Source organism: Ictalurus punctatus, chromosome 8, assembly GCF_001660625.3.
Source record: "Ictalurus punctatus breed USDA103 chromosome 8, Coco_2.0, whole genome shotgun sequence".
Taxonomy (NCBI): domain Eukaryota; kingdom Metazoa; phylum Chordata; class Actinopteri; order Siluriformes; family Ictaluridae; genus Ictalurus; species Ictalurus punctatus.
In genome coordinates, this window is record NC_030423.2 from 9,400,967 (window position 1) to 9,419,883 (window position 18,917).

The following is an 18,917-nucleotide window of genomic DNA, read 5'->3' on the forward strand; positions in this document are numbered from 1 at the left end:
GCTGAGACTGAGTGTAGTCTGATTGGATGTGTTCTCATGAGCAGTAGCACATAGCTACAGAAAGAGCAGTGCAGGAATCAAAACTTTCCCATAACTGTCTTCTATTTGGATGGAAGTCAATTAAATGTTTTCAATGACAAAATAAGGATGAGTCACAGCTTTAGCCAGATGTTCTGAGCTCTGTGATTAATTAGCCTGCCAGTTGGATGAGCAGTCAAAAACCTCTTGGGAGGTCGCTTTAACATATGCAGCATCTAGCAAACCTTTTTTTCTTTCAGAGTGTTTTGTTTAGGCAGTTGAGAACGCAGCAATCACACTCGAGTACAAACCAAACCAACTGGTACAAGACCGTCTGAGTGAGCTAGTCTCTGTCCGGTTCTAAGTCGGATCTGGCGGGGTTTGATTGCAGTCGAAGTGATTTAACCCTAAATCGAAATCAACTGCTGGAAGTGAACCAAGCATGTCGTGTATTATTGGCCAAATTGTTTTAGAAGTTATCTACTAAAGGTGCAAACTGAGACAAAGGACAGAGCTGTAGTGCTGAAGAAATGTGGCAAGGGAAAATAAAATATATGGTGGATACTAGATACAACACAAAATGTAAACTAGTGATTTATAATATTTTATTTAGCACAGACTATATGCTTTCTGTGCTCAGGTGGTTAAAAAGAAAATTTCTACGCACACGTGACAAACCTTTTGTTTACCTTTTCCCATTGCCATATTTCTGTCCACTGAATTGAAGAGTTTTACGAGTACGTTTTCAGCCCTGCATGGCTCTTAGTCGACTTGTTTGCTTGCTTTTTTTGGTTTGTTTAGTTGTTTGCATGTGAAACCAAACCAAATAGCAAGTGAACCAAAAGTATCACTCTAATTTGGATTGGACAAACAGACCAAAGCATCCTAAAGAGCAGCAAAATCCACCACTAAAGGTGATGCAGAGCACTTGTTCCACTAAGAAAACAAGAGATGGATAGATTGATTGAACAATTAATCGATCAATTGTGTGTCATGTGTAGAAAATGCTGACAGATGAGCGTATGTGCCAGAGTGAAGCTCTGTACGCATTCCTCAGCCCATCACCAGAGTACCTTAAGGTCATCGACGTCCAAAAAAAATCCACTTTCTCCCTCGCCTCATTTCTGGAGAGACTGCCAGGAGACCTTTTCTCCCATCAAGAGGTGACACACACACACACACACACACACACACACACACACACACACACACACACACACCAATTTCTGACGAGCATGTGAAGTGACAGGAGTAGTAGAAAAAGTTCAATAGAAATGGCTCCATACCCACATTTCATACAAAGTAAAACTCCAGAGACAGTGTAGAGAGCCTTAGACCAGAGATGATTTGGCACATGCAATAGCACTCTTAAAGGAGCTTTTGTGTGTGTGTGTCCCTGTATTTTGGTGTTTTCTGGACTGTAAGGGAACTCGGCTAAAGTTACAGCACTATAGTGTCTCTCATCACACCATTGAGAACCAAAGCCAGTATGATTGGAAGCAATTGATTTTTTTATTACATTATATAATAATAAAACACTGATTTATTATTTTTAAACAGCTGTTTGTATTGACGCAATCAGTTCTCTGATTCATCTAATTAGCTAATGTACCACAGAAAGCTTGGGCCACCTTGCTAACTCTCCAACCATAGGAGAGCCTCAATGCCACATTAAATATTTCACTCCTCTTCCTGTTCTTTTTCTTGATTATGAATATTCATGAGCAGTCTTAGTACAAACTGTGAGTTGGAGACACACAGGAAGGCACTCCAAAACATGATTTTCTATGCATCCACCCCATCCTTCACAGGAAAATACAGTAGAAACATTAAGGAATATAATTGTGTAATTCCATCTGTCCCATTCTAATTCACCATAAAATTCAAATGATCAAAAATAAAATTCACTGTCTGAAGAACCTTTCCAGTTTCTTCATTCAGTTACTTTTTTTTTTTCTTTTTTTCCCCCCTGTTGAAAGAGAAAGTACACATTTATCTCTCTATATCTATCTGTCTATTTCTCTACCTCTCTCAGGATGAGGTTGAGGATGACAGCGATCTCTCCGACTACGGCGATGAGGTGGACGGGAAGAAAGATGTTCTTGCTGAGCCCTTCTTTATGCTCGTTGGAGAGGTGTTTGAACTCAGGGGCAGTAAGTGAAGCCTCATGTACACTACCGGTCAAAAGTTTGGAGACGCTTGACTGAAATGTTTCTCATGATCTGAAAAACCTTTTGATCTGAAGGTGTATGATTAAATGCTTGAAATCGATGTTATATAATTGTGCCAACATATTAGTTTCTTTTTTTAGAAAACTAACTGCAAATTTTTTTTATTTAAACTGATACAATATTCTGAAATGCAGCCAATAAGCATGCAGTAGGTGGGAACTCCTTTAATACTGTTTAAAAAGCATCTCGGGATTCCTCAAGAAATCGGTTGAGAAAATGCCAGGAATACATTTCTGAAAATTCTAGGCAAAAAAGGGTGTCTTCTTTGAAGATGCTAAAATACTAAATTATTTTGAATTCTTTTTGTTTTTTCTTTATCACAACATAATTCCCATAGTTTCCTTTGTGTTACTCATGAGTTTTGATGACATTATTATTATTATTATTATTATTATTGTAAAATGTGTGTGTTTGGGGGGGGGATAAATAATGAGTGTGTATAAACTTTTGACCGGTAGTGTACCTGTGTAATACACTGTAATGTAATATGCTTCATTGAATATGCCTAGGGTGTGCGCGTGTGCGCGCGTGTGTGTGCGCGTGCGTGTCTTAAGCTGTACGTCTGTGCTTCTTGTGTGCTTTTTGGTGTGAAATGTAGTTTTATTGGAATGATGGTCTCCTGAAGTGCAGTTTAATTGAGAAAAAAAAAATAACTGTGCCATTTTCTCTGCAGTGTTCAAGTGGGTACGGAAGACACTAATTGCACTAGTTCAAGTCACTTTCGGAAGGACGATAAACAAGTAAGCAAGGCTTGCTCATTGTTTGTCTGGTATTTGACAGCTAATCAAATCTCCAGGAAAGAGACTGAAGCCTGCTTTGTGTCACTCCGACATTGCCAAAGAGAACCATGAACGAAAGGTTCCTAGTACTGACATCACGCATGGTGTGGTCATGCTTAATAAGACAAACGCACACTCGTGAGGCTGTACTGAAACTCTGGGCGGTGGAGGGTTGTGACATGTTGGACAATTTCTGCCTCACACTCTCAGTCCAGTGTTTTCAGTCTTCTGAAAGAGAGCCATTATCTCTGCATGTCGAGCTTCCATGTACACTACAGCACACCACACTGCTTGGCTTCTTTAATATAAAATATTTTAATATAGTAACTGTTTTAACTACTAAAACAGCATGAAAACATAACTACACTGCACATAACTTTACTCTGCCAGGACCTTATATGAAAAAGTCGATGAATAATCTGAACAATGCCAAATGCTAGCTGGCTAGTTAACAACTAGAAAACCGGCTTGTATTTATCACAAGTAGACATGAGGCACAGTATTGCAATCTCATTTCGCAGTGTCAATCTTGGCAATTTATTAAGCAGCAGCAACTCCTGACAATGTACTCACCGGTCAATTTAATAAGAACACCTGTTCACTTGCTCCTTCATGCAGTTATCCAATCAGCCAGTCATGTGGTAGCATTGCAGTGCATAAAATAATGCGTAAAATAACTGCAGTTATAGACCTCGAGTTTATATTCATTTCAAACTTCAGAATTGGGGGGGGGGGGGGGGGATCTGAGTGACTTTGACTGTGGTGTGGTTGCCAGACAGGCTGGTTTGAATTGGTATTTCAGAAATTGTTGATCTCCTGGCATTTTCACACTTAACGGTCTTTAGAGTTTACTTTGGAATGATGCATCCAGTGAAAACTCGCTCTACAGATGGGAATGTCTTGTTGATGAGATAGGTCAGAGAGGAGAATGGCCAGACCAGTTTGAGCCGACGGGAAGAAAGAAGATCTGGCGACGTTTTTCCAAACTTCCAGTTTAAGTGAGTCTGTGCCCCTACTGTAGCCTCAGATTCCAAATCTTGGCTTACAGGAGTGGAACCCAATGTGGTCTTCTGCTATTGTAGCTCACCCGCCTTAATGTTCCACATGTTGTGCATTCTCAGATGCTTTTCTGCTCACTAAAGTTGTAAAGGATGGTTATGTGAGCTACCATTGCCTTCCTGTTAGCTCGAACCAGTCTGGGCATTCTCCTCTGAGCTCTCTCATCAACAAAGCTCCTTAACCTGTAGCTGCATGATTTTATGCATTGCGCTGCTGCTGCTGCTGCATGATTGGCTGATTAGGATAATTGCATGAATGAGCAGACATCCCAGTGACAGCAGACATAACACAAGATGGCTTGTTAACTAGTAGTAGCACAGTGTATAGTAAGATACTATTTGTTTTTAGCTGTTGTCATTTGCCCAGAAATATTCCAGTTTATTCTGCACTAATTTAATGAAATAATAGAATTCTTTGACTTGTGGGTTTGTTTGCTTTAATAACTCCTTTCTAATGAGGTTTTCGCTTAATGGCATTCTCAGACTCCAGCCTGATTGTACTAGCATGAGGATAAGTTTTTGATTACAAAGGAGCCAGTGACAAGACTACAAAGCACTTCTGGATAAGATTGGCTTGCTGATTTATGTCAATTCGAATGTGTCACACTTTAAATTTCTTTTATAATAACCTAATTACACTAGGTTGTGGTGGTAGAAATTAAATAAAAAATGACTAAATAAATTCGTGGACTGTTTTTTTTTTTTTTTTTTTTGTTTTGTTTTGTTTTATGTTATGTTTTACTTCAAATCAAGTTTTGAAAGATTCCCATTATCTGACTCCCTGCCTTGTTTCCCTGTACTCTTCCACAGGCAGATCAGAGACACAGTTAACTGGATCTTCAGCGAGCAGATGATGGTTTACTACATTAATATATTCCGAGACACGTTCTGGCCCAACGGGAAACTGGCACCACAGGAGAAAACTCGCTCAGATGCAGCGCGCCGCAAGACCAAGGAGAGAGCACAGCAGAAACTGCTGGACAACATTCCAGGTAAGAGGACCTTTTTGAGACCTGCAGGCCCTCAAACTCTTACTGCTTTCCAGTGCTGAAATGAAATAACCACCATTGTGTTTTAAGTGAATTGTAAGGGTTTTTATGACCTGTTTGGCGAGGCAGCAGTTTTAACGATATGCAGTATACTGGGGTCCAGTATAAACACAGTTCCACTTGGAGGCTCTCCACCGAGCAAAGGAGTGCTGTACCCACAGAAGTCCATTACACTGAACCAGACACACATTTTAGCACTTTTCTGCTGGATACCTAACAGAGCAGCAACCAGATGATAAAAATATACAAAATAGTCTACTTAATTGGCCCTTACAGCTTAATGTTATGTAATGCCTGAGCGAATTTAGAATGGTTGCGATGTCATTATTTACCATTTGATTCATTCATTATTTACCAACCTTAAGGTTTTGATTCACTTCAGTTCATAAGATGGGATCAGAGTATTTAAAGCGCACCTATTAAGGTTTTGAAACGTGACTATTTTTGCTTTAAAGGTCTCGCACAATAAATTTACATGCATCCAAGGTCAAAAAACACTTTAATGTGCTAATAATTTAAATTGCAGAAACGACTCGTGCAATGATCGGTTCTAAGCTCCTCCTTTCAGAGAGCATACTCTGCTCTGATTGGTCAGATGTCCCAGTCTGTTGTGATTTGTCTACCGCTGTCAGTGCGTTTCAAAAAGGAAACGCCCACTACCATAAGTTTCAGCTTATCTATTCACGAGCCATTGTCAGCTGATGAAGACGCGAGACGGGGCTTTTTGTTACAAACCTTCATAGGTTAGTACAGGAAGTAAGTCTTGATTTACCAAGGACTCGTTTCAGCTGTTTGGTTCCTTCTTTTGGGAGTCAATAACTCCGTTTATCAAGCACTTTAATTTCTTAAACCTTGCAGACTTTTTACATTAACAAACAGCTCTAAAACACACTACATGAAAGGTAATATTTGAAAAACCATAATAGGTGCACTTTAAATTTAATGTGCTGAACGGAAAAGGAACTGGAATTGGAAAGGAGTCATAATACTGATGGTGATTGCAATAGTAGTAAAATAAGCAGCAAATACTTTATTAAAGCTGATATGGTAGTATTTGTTGTAAATTGTAATCTTTATAGCGATTATAAATAGAAATAGAAAGCACTTTGCACTTCAGACAAAATTCCATTCTGTACAGATTATTCCATTTAAATGTAAATGTTTTAAATAGTACCACTGTACCTCTTGATTTGGAAATGTGAATCCCACATTCACACTTTGGTATGATTATTATCTTCACTGAGCAAAGCAGGAGTGAAAGTGACTTTTTTTTTTTTTTTTTTTTGTGTGTGTAATACAAGAACCTTTTATGTGTGTCCATTAGATGCACTACAGAATCTAGTGGGGCAGCAGAACGCTCGCTACGGGATCATTAAGATTTTCAATGCACTTCAGGAATCCAGTGCCAACAAGCATCTTCTTTACGTAAGTCTACATCGTTTGTATGCAGTCACTCCTGCCTAACCTATACCGCACTGTTTCATCTCCTCTGCACCTGCCACTATCAATTCCCCTTTTGTTTAGAGTGTATCCACTTCACTGAAGATAGGGCTATTATGGAAATTTCTTAATTTTAGTGCACTTTAGAAACTGCAGTCTGGTATTTTCCATTCCTCTGTAGGTTTAAGAAATCAGCTGTAAGCATGTTTTCCTCATCTCACAAGAGGACATCTGTTGTTAAGATACTTCCCAAAACTCAGAGACAACTGATTCCTCGATCCTACCTCATATAGCCCATGACCCATTGATCAAAATCTGCCATCTTATACCAGATGTACCAATTCTTAAAATGCAATGGGCATAATCAAGGAGAGAAGCTTCTAGAGCAAGGATACACAAGTGTTTGAGGGTTTTTTTTTTTGTTGTTTTTTTTTTGCTCGACTTCTCAAAACAAAAAAATATACAATAATAAGAACACAAATACAAGAGTACTAGGTATAACAAACAATGGGTTCATATAAAATACACTTCGTCAGAGGGAAAAGCTAAGCAGGGAATCAAAGAAAGGAACAAGGAGGCACAAAATTAAGAAATGAGAACAATGCTTGGTTCTCTATTTTTAGTTCTAGACATTAATCCCCCCCCTTGGTTTTGTAATATGGTGATGCAGGGGTGCCATCTAGTGGCATTGTAGGGACTATATTGTTACATACCTCCGCTGTCTAGGATCAGGGAGGCAATAACGAGTGTACCTATTAGCAAAAGCAATTTTAATGAAAACATGTAAAAGGTATCCAAGAGCTCTCCTCTCCTGTCCCAGCACTCCACAAAAATCACAGATTGTTGTAACAATTAAGAATAACATTTATTTGGTAAGTTCAGATACAAAAAAAAAAAAAAGGGAAGCTTCAAAGACTTCAGGAGGGGTCCAGGCCAAAATAACAAACAAAACAGTTCTGACTTTGAGGGGGACTACTTTCTAAACTTTTAATAAAATAAATTTAACAACAAAATTCTTCCCTTCCTCCCTCTCTAACCAAACACAAGAGAAAACAGGAGCAGGAACAAAAATGTCATCCGCTTCCAAATTAACACTTTAATTATCAACATCTTATTAAAGTGTCAGTGAACTTAACCAACAACTTAAACATGAACAAATCTACTTTAGCCATCAATAAGTTGTACACTAACAAGGAGGAAAAACCACACCAGCACATTTGCAAGGGTCTGGAACACACAGGAGAAGCCAGCTTCAGCAGATAAACAAACCGAGTTTCCTCTCCAGATTTATTGTCACGCCCTCCCTCCAGCAGCCAATCAGAGCAAGCCAGCTGTTGATGGTAAATAGAGTCAGCTGCTCTCCATTAAGCTTTGCACTGAGAAGAGAGAGGAGAGAGAAAGCAAGAGAGGGCAAAAGACAAAAAAACTCCATGCAACTAGTAAAAGAAAATAATTACACCTTTGGACGTAACAATATTACTAAGGCTGCTAGTCAGCAAGTGTTCTCCCTCTTATTCACAGATCCTGCTGGAGATGCTCCTCAAAGAACTCTGCCCTGAGCTGAGCGACGAGCTGGAACACGTCTGAGCTCGTACACAGTCGCCTGCCGAGAGAAGGATTCACCTCGACTTCACTTATTTTCTGTTACTTAAACATGCTGAAAGGAAGTTTACTTTAAGAATCACAGAGAAAATGCTTGACTTGGTGGCGTCGTACTACAGGACTTGACGGACATCATTGTTTTCTCCATTCTTCTTCTGTTTTTCTTTCCCTTGCTGGTTTCTAACACACCAGATCTAATGCCGACCAACCAAGTTTGTTTGTTTCTGTTCTTTCTTTCTTTTTTTTTTGATTGTCTGTGGGATTTTGTTAGACCGTAAGGTCATAAAATGTGAATAGTTAATGGAATGAGTGTTGTTCTTGCTTAAAAAGAGAAAATGAAAACCTGGACCTCTTGAATCTCTCTACCTACATTACAGTACATGTTGTGGTCATTATGAAGGCTTTTAATTGTGCAATGTACCATGTAATGTTATTGTGCTAGTTTCATTTGTGATATGATTATTAGATTTTATTTTTACCAATAATAGATTAGAGCATTTATAAGCAATAAATTGCAAAAGAATATTTGTGTGTAATCTTATCATTATTATTGAGGAATAAACCTGGGTGACATGTTGGTGCAGCAGGTAAAGACTCACAGCTCCAGGGTTGCTAGACTGTTCCTGGGTTAACGTCTGTGTGGAGTTTTGTAAGGTCCACCTTGTCCACGTGGGTTCTCTGTTTCTCTCCTACCTCCCAAAATGTCAGTAGGTCACGCGGCTGTGCTAAATTGCATTTAGGTTGTGAATGAGTGTATGAATGGTTCCCTGTGATGGACTGGTGTTCGTGGGATAGGCCACTGATCCACTTTGACCCTGACCAGGATAAAGCTGAGCATGTTAAAGTGGATGAATGAATAATAACTGTGCTTCTCAACCTTTATTACAGCAGTGCAGATCGACAAATTGGCGTTGTACTGTAGTTTGATTATTTTCAAAATTAGATTCCTGAACTCTGAACTAAACCAAGTGCATTCAAAATTAGCACCGAGTCAGAAAATTAGACCAAACCTATCTGAACGATTTATGACCATATGAAGTTGTTGTTGTTCTTTAGTTTGTTTGTTTTGTCCCCCAGGTAACATAAGATGCTTTTTGTAAACATTTCTCAGAAAAACCCCCAGTAGTGATTAAAGAAAGTGAAGAATCATTTCAGAATGCTGCTAATAAGAAAACTTAGCCTTTCACTTTTATAACAGACAACAGTTGAATGTGTGGTGAACTGTCCAACATGGTGGCTTTACCAGGGGAATTTACTATGGCAACAGTGCTTGCATGCAGTTGTGTGAAAAAATAAGTACACCCCATGGAAGTTGTTGGCTTTTTTGACATATTTGAACCAGCAAACATTTGATGATCTTTGAAACAGTGCCTATTAATAACGTTGATGCACTTGATCACACGACATAAGATCGAAATTTTGTAGTAATTTTCACATTTTAAATGAACAAAAATCAGATCAGTCACTTGGAAAAAGTAAGTACACTCCTACATTTATCACACCTTCAAATCCAAAATTTGACCTGCATGGGAAGCTTGCTGGAAAAAAAGACTACAGTCCTTTGCAAGACTACAATTTGCCAATGAGCAAAGACCAGGCCTTTCAGAATAATGTGCTCTGGATAGACGAATCAAAGATAGAGTTGTTTAGCGCAGACCAAAGACAGCTTTACAGGAGAAGCATACCAACTTTACCTCATACCAACTGTGAAGCACGGTGGTGGAAATGTTCTGGTTTGGGGTTGATTCACTGCCTCAGGGACTGGACAGCTTACATTCATTGTTTCAACTATGAATTCTACATCATATCAAAGAGAGCTTGAAGATAATGTGAGGCCATCTGTCTGGAAGTTGAAACGAAAGTGGACCTTTCAACAGGATAATGATCCCAAGCACACAAGCAAATCGACCAATGAATGGCTCGAAAAGAAGAAATGGAGGGATATGGAATGACCTAGTCAAAGCCCGGATTTGAATCCCACTGAAATGTTGTGGGGGGATTTGAAATGGGCAGTACATGCAAGAAAACCCTCAACCATCTTGCAACTGAAAGAATATCGCATGGACGAGTGGTCAGAAATTCCAGCAAGCCTTGTGGACAATTATGCAAAATGCTGTTGGCTCAAATTTAGCCTATTAACCAAAAACATTTAAAACTCAACTTAGAAGCCAATACTCACATCTACCTCTGAGCCCAGTTGGAGATAGAAAAAATACACCAGCCGTGAGTGAGAAGAAGCAAGGGTCCAGCTTTATTGTTCCATTCCACCACACGAGATCCACACCGATGAGAATTCTCAGAAGTGATCCCAATACCCTGAGCTTAAGCTCCAGTATTTATACTGTATTTACACACTAAATAACCCATAGGTTTCAAAAAGACTATGATCTCACTACCAATAGGGTTAAAAAAGAGCTCATTTGCCTTACTCTTATGCTCCAGAAAAGGGCTATTTCACTTACACATAGAATTGAAACCAGGGGTTTTAATTTACCCATGAAATCAGAACCCAGGCATTTCCAATAACCCAGAAAATAAAAACCCAGAGTTTCTAGTTACTCAGAGGATCAGAAACCAGAATTTTTCAGTTACCTAGGGCGTCAGAAACCAGGATTCTCATTTACCTTAGGTGGTCAGAAACCAGGATTCTCAATTACCTAGGGAAATAAAATGACGTAGACAAGACGACTAAACAACCGGGAGGGACCTTGGTCTTATCGTTATCTCGAGGGGGGGGGTTTCGGTTTGACCCAGCCACCCTTATAACTGGCTCTCTTCATTGTTCTTTCTTAAAATTAAGGCCTTCCTTGCGAGCCAAGAACCTTCACCATTTGAGTCATGAATAGGTTTACATTTTCCTGTATTTCTAGTTTATAATTTATTTTCATATTTGCACTATATTTCTTATTTTATATATATATATTTATAGTACTTGAAAAGCGGTTTACTGTACTCCCAACTTTTTAACTTTTTAATATCATTACAGTTCTACTGTCCTGCATATCCTACTATTCTGTTTTTTTTATAGAGTTTCTCTATTACTATAAGATATTATTAAAGTTATTCATGTGTGTGTATGAGAAAGAGAGAGTGTATGTGTATGTTGTGTCTACTTGCCCGCCCTTGACTGTACGAGCGTGTGTGTGTGTGTGTGTATTAGCCCTCCTCAGCTCAGCTCGTATACCTCTTTTTGACTTTTTTGACTATTACTGCTCTTAAAGATCTTTAAAGTGTAATTCCAATTTGTCAATGTCCGCCTAATCCCGCTTCTATGTGTCTAATGTGTCTAGGTGCCCGTCTTTTCTTCTTCTCCCTTTTGCTGGATGCTAGGTCTCCCTTATGTTTATTTTATGACATTTTTTATCCACAACAATGCCTACAAGAAATTATTTCTGCTAAAGGGGGCAATACTAGCTTCTGAGGCCAAGGGTGTACTGACTTTTTCCACAGAAGAATATCTATTGATATTTCTGTTTAATAAATCATTGAAAAAGATAATTTTCCTTGTGGTTTTGTTCAAATTCTATCAACTTTATTAATAGGCACTGTTTCGAAGATGATCAAATCTTTGCTTGTCCAAATATGACAAAAAAGCCAATGATTTCCAGTGGGGTGTACTTATTTTTTCACATAACTGTATATTACATTCTGCCATAAATGAGGTCCATCTGGAGGTCCTTAAACACTTCTGGGCTCATCAGGGCCGCCTGGAAAGTAAGATGTGAGAGAAAAACAATCACTGCCAAGAACTACACTCACACCAAAGGAGGCACCATATGTACTGTATTGTCAATATTGGTGACATTCTTCATTAGCACAGGGACCATGTAACTGTCTAGGTGTCCAGAGTTTATATACGTGAAGATTCACTGGCCACTTTAATAGGAATACCTGGACACCAGATAACTGGCCACTCAATGCCTAAAGTCATGCAGATACAGTTTAAGAGTTAATGTTCATCTTAAACATCCAGTTTTAGTAAGCCTGTGCCTACTGTAGTCTCAGATTTCTGTTCTTGGCTAACAGAAGTGGAACCAGATGTGGGTTTCTGCTGTTGTAGTCCATCCGCCTCAAGGTTTGATGTGTTTGGCTTTCTGAGATGCTTTTCTGCTCACCGTGGTTGTAAAGAGTGCTTATTTGAATTCTTGTAGACTTTCTGTCAGCTCAAACCAGTCTGACCTCTCTCTTCAATAAGACGTTTCTGCCTGCAGAACTGTTGTTCACTGGATGTTTTTGTTTTTCGCACCATCCAGGAGATCAACCGTTTCAGGAATACTTAAACCAGACCTAGCACTAACCACCATGCCATGGTCAAAGTCACTGAGATGAGACATTTTCTCCATTTTGAAGTTTAATGAGAACATCAACTGAAGCATATAGACCTGTATCTGCATGATTTTAGGCACCGTGCTGCCACCACATGATTGGATAAATGCATGAATGAGCTGTGGCCGATAAGTGTATATTCAGGACCTTACCTTGGTGTAATAGTGCAGTGCTTTCTCTGTGTTCTGTGTGAGTCCCCGGCCTAGCTGGAGGCAGCGGGCATAGTGGAACAGGCCTATGGCTATTCCTTTACGAATATATTCAGGGTCGCAGCCTGTGAACTTTGCTATAGCACTAACGTCTTCATACTTGCACACCCTGCAATGTAGAAGCATTCATTTTTCCTTTAATCGCTTTAATTCCCAGCACCATCTGATCAAGCTCTGTCATAGGTATGCACCCATAACTACTACTCCATATGAGCCAACATATATATTTATAGATAAGAGGCTTTCACTAAGTTCTTGTCTCATTTAATGCATATATGGCAATTATAAAGTAGAGCAAGAATATCACTAGCATGTATGTACACATGAAAGGTTAGGTACAATGATATCATGATTACTTTTGCTTAATAGTGAAATCATGCTAATTTATCCGGATGACCAACCTCTTCAGCAGTATAGTTTTTCTAATTTAATCATTTTAAACCAGTTTTCCTTTGACACAGTACATTAAATCCATTAAAACCTAATTTGCGCAGATTTAGTGTTAACGACTAAACGTTAAAAAAGAACTCCACATATATAAATAATTAAACAAACAACTGCAATATAGTCATCCACCACAGAGGGTATATACAGTATTTAGCTGGTAATGTTATTGAAAATCTTCATGTAGAAAGGACAAAGTAATTAGCATTCATTTATCCACTTACTTTTTCCACACATTTTCACAACTTTTGTTAGCCATCTAGCTATTTTTAGCTAACCTGACAGGATTACTACAAGTCATATTTTTAATATGATAAGTTCATAATCTTTATTGCTTATGTATGCCAACCAGACAGAATTTCTGAAAGGATTTTTACTTCTAGTTCATACATGTTTGTAATCTTTGCTGCTAAAACTAACTTTAACTAAGAAATTAGGTAGACAACTACACCTACACAGAAATATGAAGGATGTGTTTTTCGATTCAGTGCTCCAATGTCAATAAAGGTCTATCCAATTAGCTAACTTTAGCCATGTTCATTAATATGGTTTACTATTAAAAATACTGTTGAATTCTGAAATCTGATCAGAAGGTGTTGATTAATTGTCTGCACAGCAGCACTGACAGGCAAATGACGTGTCTAATAATGTGCTTGTTCTCATATATAACAGTTGTATACGTTATAATATGGCACATAGTAACTTATGTCGTAACAACACAGGGATTTATATGGTGGATGTTTCACATAAACTGATTGAAAAACTGTTATTGTTGATCTGGTGAATTGTTCTTTGAGGAGATTTTTGGAAGAAGTCTCCACTTTCAGTGCTTTGTAACATTCAGGGGTAAAGCTACAATTTTATATCTTATTAACCTCTACAAATACAAGAAAAGAGAAAGACTGGTGAGGACATATGTTAGCAGGAGCTAACGACGCTAAACATAACAATAGATAGATAAAAGGTACCAATGTGTCATTATTTGCATCACAGATACTGTAAGAAATTGTTCGCATCGGCAATTTACAGTGCTATAATAGGAGTAAAACAATTTGGGGTGGTAATGGCCCTCACACCATCACAGCACAAAGAGGTTGATTATTTTCCTATAACAGCATGCCCCATAATTTTTTATCTCTTACTTGGGGAAACCAAATAATGATGATGATTAATACAAATTATACAAATAATATATTTATGATAATTATACAAATATAATTAATTGTGGAACTCTAACTATTAGAGTCAGAATTATCTTCTGAATTTAACCAAGTGAAGAATCAGGTGTTCTATTGAGACATTTCATGACGAATCTTACTTGTACGGAAACAATTTACTCTCTGTATCATTGTCTGGTGTCCTTCACTAATGATGCAAGCATAATTGAATAAGTTTCTACACCTGCTTAATGACTTGTCCTTGTAATATTTACTAGTGGTACCTCTTAGCCAACAGTGCTGCTCTGGTGTAGAGTTTATGCTGGTAGTAATAAGCTGCAAGGTGACCCTGGGCATAAACGTTACCCCTCTCCGCAGCTTCCGTGAGGCAGTAAAAAGCAGCCAACAGGTTCTTAGACACACCATATCCATATAGGTACATGATCCCCAGCGCCCCCTGGGACTCCAGGCTGCCATTACCACAGGCCACAGAGTGCCAATAGAATGCCTAGGATAGACACACAATATCAGACTATTATATATATTTTTATCAAAAGAGAACTGTTTCTATCACACTTTTGATTTTAATCTTGCTTTGTTGAAACCATTTTCAGAATCCCAATTTAGCCAGTGTCTGCTGTAGACAAGGTCAATGTACACCAGTCAGCCATAACCTTAAAACCACTGACAGGTGAAGTGAATAACATCTTGTTCCAGTGGCACCTGTCAAGGGGTAGGAGATTTTAGGCAGCAGTTGTACAGTCAGTTCTCAAAGTTGATGTGTTGAAAAATGGGCAAGGGTAAGGATCTGAGTGACTTTGTCAAGGGCCAAAATTGTGATGGCTAGACGACCGAGTTAGAGCATCTCCAAAACAGCAGAACTTGTGGGGTGTTCCTGGTATGCAGTGGTTAATACCTAACAAAAGTGGTCCAAGGAAGGACAACCTGTGAACCGGCGACATTATCATGATGCGCGTGGGGAGCTAAGGCTAGCTGGTCTGATCCGATCCCACAGAAGAGCTACTGTAGCACGAATTGCTGAAAAACTTCATGCTGGCTATTATAGAAAGGTGTCAGAACACACAGTGCATCACAGCTTTCAGCTATGCGGCTGTGTATGGGGCTGAGTGTCCATGCTGACCCCTATCCACTGCCAAAAGTGCCTGAAATGGGCACATGAGCATCAGAATTGCACCATGGAGTAATGGAAGAAGGTGGCCTGGTCTGGTGAATCATGTTTTCTTTTACATCATGTGGCTGGCCGGGGTCGCTTACATGGGGAAGTGATGGCACCCTGATGCACTATCGGAAGAAGGTAAGCTGGTGGAGGAAGTGTGATGCTTTGGGCAAAGTTCTACTGGAAAACCTTGGGTCCTGGCATTCATGTGGATGTTACTTTGACACGTATCTAAACATTGTTGCAGACAAAATACACCCCTACATACCAACAGTTTTCCCTAATGGCAGTGGCCTCTTTCAGCAGGATAATGCACATAATAGATATATAGATAGATAATGCAAAAATTGTTCAGGATTGATGGAACATGATAAAGCGTTCAAGGTGTTGACTTGGCCTCCAAATTCCCCAGATCGCAATCTGATCGAGCATCTGTGGGATGTGCTGGACAAACAAGTCCGATCCATGGACGCCCCACTTCACAACTTACAGGACTTTACAAAATCTGCTGCTAGCGTCTTGGTGCCAGATACCACAGCACACCTGCAGAGGTCTTGTGAGGCCTAAACAATATTATGCAGGTGGTTTTGTTATGGCTGATCAGTGTAACTGGGTTTGTGCTATCATCTGACTTCTGAAAAGCTTCATCAATTGTTTTTACTTGTGCAACAAAATATGTTTAACTAAACGCTCACTTTTTTACAGTACGATTGTTAGTCAACAAATGCTTCACTACCCTTTTGAGATCCCGTATTTCAGGACTGGAATAGAACAAGCCGAGAGACGACTGAGCTTCCACGCTGGCATTGGGGTTTCCATCGTCTGCTGCAATGAGCCAGTACCTGCAGTCATGGAGAGATCCTGCTCAGAACTAAAGATTTCTTGATTGATGTGGTGTTCATTATTCATCAGTAGCTGCTCTGATTGCACTCACTTCTCTGCCTCTTCTCTGGAGGCCTGTACTCCATAACCCTGCAGATAGGCTCTGCCCAGGTTATACAAAGCTGCATATCTGACACTCCCAGTGTCACATTCAGCTACTCTTCTCATATAGTCCACTGCTTTGCTCTGTTTGGGACATGTTATTGCAGGAAGGAAATGAATACATAACAGATTTATTTTGGTTCTTTACTGGCTGGAATAGTGTACATCAGTTGTCACCAACACCTCTTCCTTGAGAAATACCTTCCTGCAGGATTCAACTCCTACCAAAATCTACCACTATCTAACCTGTTTTAGTTGAACAAGGACTTCTTAAGGCAGTGATTAGATGGCCAGGTGGGCACAATTATGGTTGGAGTTAAAGTCTTCAGGAAGGTAGATCTCCAGGAACATGGTTGGTGACCACTGATGTACATATGATTGTTTCAATAGTAACAGCAAATTCACAGGGAATCCACATAATCTAAGCGTAATAATCAACAGAGTTAAAACTGTGTTATAACGCAATGTGTAATCATTGATATGGTGAAGGAGATGTTTGGTTAACATTTATGGAAGGAGTCTATGGTGTTTGTAAGAGACATTACATTTTCCACCAGGAAGACTTTGTGCTTTCCAGTTTTTTAGTATTATGAAAAACTGAGGGGTGGGGTTTTTTTTGGTCATTTTAACTTCATGAGAGAGGAAAAAAAAGAGGCTGGTGAGGGAATGGCAGTCTATAACTGCAGTGTCATAATTGATAACAGGAAGTAACTTGTCACACATGACGTTCCTCAACATTAAATCTCACTATAAACTAAAAAATAGTAACAGGGTTCTTTAATCAATAAATAAATGTAATAATAATTGGGAAATTTTATAGATAAATAATAAGCACTGGGGAGGTAACTGTTTATTTTCTTAAATGGCAAATAGGGACAGGATAGAGTATGATTCTATTTCAGGAGATCAGAGATCTGTTGTTATGATGGGATTATTCAGGCAGTAGTAACGATTAAGGAATGATTCCACTAACGTTACTGTAACCCTCTACTTCTCAAACCTGTGGGACATCATCGTTCAAAGAAAACTCACAGGGTCGGCTGTGGTAACAAGTCCATCATAGTACATAACAGCCAGCTGGTAGAGAGCTTGAGGTTCTCTATCCTTAATCCCATCAAATACAGCCTCAGCTTCTGTATAGTGACCCTGTTGCAAAAAACTAATTATCATAAATTGACATAAATCATGATGTTGAGCACAGGCTGGTAATTGGATTTTCGAATTATCTTCAAAATAGCAAATGCTCTAAAAATCCATTACTGCAATCCATACTTTCACTGAGCAGTCTCTCACTGCTAGTCTTTGTCTAAAATCACTGAGTCTCACAAACATAGACCTGTGGAATGATTACCTCCTCATAATAGAGATGTCCTAGCAAGAAGCTGGCCTGTGTGTCTCCTGCCTCAGCCCTGCTCTTCAGCAGCTTCTCAGCCATCTCCATCAGGCGTTCTGCTTTAAAATCCATTCACATGTTAATCATTTCCAGTAGGGCTTGGTGATATGACAAAAAGATCATATCACGATACTTGAGGACATTTTTACGATACACGATGCGTATATCATATATAGTTTAGCTAACGATTTTTAATTTATCATGATATCGATATTATATCAATATATGTATTGATCTATCTCCCAGCCCTAATTTCCAGCATAGATTAGAGAAACCATATTAACATAAAGACATGTCTTCCCAAGCATTCCTGATGGACAGCATTAGAATTAAACATGCTAAGCTAACGTTAATTACTAAATTGCAAGGTAAGCATATACTACGAATGCACAAGCAGTTATATGTACTTTTGTGTGTGTGTGCATGTGGAAATCACTAAGATGTCATTAACCCTCTTTTATGTAATATTTTTTTCCTCTGAGTGTCAAGCACTCATATCACATGACTGATCAATTGTTGACTTTGTTCATTTCTTTAATTACACTAAAAAAGAAGAACCGTAATTGTATTACAGTAGAATAAATGCACCTGTTTTACACGTAATGATTAACGTCAGCTCTTTCAGCATGTAACAATCAACCAAATTAATCTATATACATTTTAATGCTCATGCAAGTGCCAGTCAAGTAGATAATGCTGAGCTCAAGGCTACCTGAATTCCCGTCGCACTTGAATATCTCATGGTTCGCATAAACAGTGAGGACAGCGTTGAGAATGTGGCCTGTTCTGAATTTCTGCAGGTTTTTTATCTTGTGAGCCGTCTGGTCGGAGGAATCCATCACCGAGACACTTAGAGACATTAACACGTAGACGGAAATGGATAAACTTGATGATTATCTGCGCTTACCCCTGCTTTAGAAGCTGACCGCTGAATACAACTGTCTCCTTGACAACCGGTTGTTGGTGACGCTCTGGCACTGATTTACTGTATGCAGCGTTCAACGGCCGTTTAAGAGACGAATACTGACAGGTTACTTCTACTTACTGATA

The 18,917-nt window shown here is 39.0% G+C and overlaps 2 protein-coding genes across 6 annotated transcripts in view; one reads left to right on the plus strand and one right to left on the minus strand.

Moving 5' to 3' along the window:
* The window catches only part of snx25 (sorting nexin 25), a 50,381-nt gene extending 41,679 nt beyond the window's left edge, over positions 1 to 8,702 (plus strand). Inside the window, exons 14-19 of the mRNA XM_017473670.3 lie at positions 1,020 to 1,181; positions 2,054 to 2,171; positions 2,923 to 2,989; positions 4,897 to 5,078; positions 6,460 to 6,560; positions 8,097 to 8,702. Coding sequence (XP_017329159.1) covers positions 1,020 to 1,181; positions 2,054 to 2,171; positions 2,923 to 2,989; positions 4,897 to 5,078; positions 6,460 to 6,560; positions 8,097 to 8,162 — 696 coding nt within the window. The 3' untranslated portion in view covers positions 8,163 to 8,702. The remainder of the gene's footprint in view (positions 1 to 1,019; positions 1,182 to 2,053; positions 2,172 to 2,922; positions 2,990 to 4,896; positions 5,079 to 6,459; positions 6,561 to 8,096) is intronic.
* Positions 7,946 to 18,903, minus strand: lrp2bp (LRP2 binding protein). 5 transcript variants are annotated; one of them, XM_017473692.3, is made up of 9 exons: positions 18,775 to 18,895; positions 18,580 to 18,688; positions 17,826 to 17,926; positions 17,507 to 17,620; positions 16,425 to 16,558; positions 16,227 to 16,332; positions 14,598 to 14,821; positions 12,656 to 12,821; positions 7,946 to 11,884 (listed from the first exon to the last, which is right to left on the minus strand). In XM_017473692.3, the coding sequence occupies exons 3-9, from the start codon at positions 17,913 to 17,915 to the stop codon at positions 11,819 to 11,821; spliced, it is 900 nt and encodes a 299-aa protein (XP_017329181.1). In that variant the 5' UTR covers positions 17,916 to 17,926; positions 18,580 to 18,688; positions 18,775 to 18,895; the 3' UTR covers positions 7,946 to 11,818. The 5 variants fall into 5 exon arrangements, with proteins under 5 accessions (XP_017329181.1, XP_017329180.1, XP_017329182.1 ...); XM_017473691.3 differs by lacking the exon at positions 18,580 to 18,688 and having other exon boundaries at positions 18,775 to 18,903; XM_017473693.3 differs by lacking the exon at positions 18,580 to 18,688 and having other exon boundaries at positions 17,826 to 17,923.
* Positions 18,904 to 18,917: the final 14 nt, after the last annotated feature.

Coding starts and splice junctions, on each gene's coding strand:
- lrp2bp (XM_017473688.3), bottom strand. CDS start 18,727: ATGTCTCTAAGTGTCTCGGTGATGGATTCCTCCGACCAGACGGCTCAC. Junction 16,333..16,424: donor TCCAGAGAAGAGGCAGAGAA/GTGAGTGCAATC, acceptor CCATGACTGCAG/GTACTGGCTCATTGCAGCAG. Junction 12,822..14,597: donor GCAGCACTGTTGGCTAAGAG/GTACCACTAGTA, acceptor TCTACATTGCAG/GGTGTGCAAGTATGAAGACG.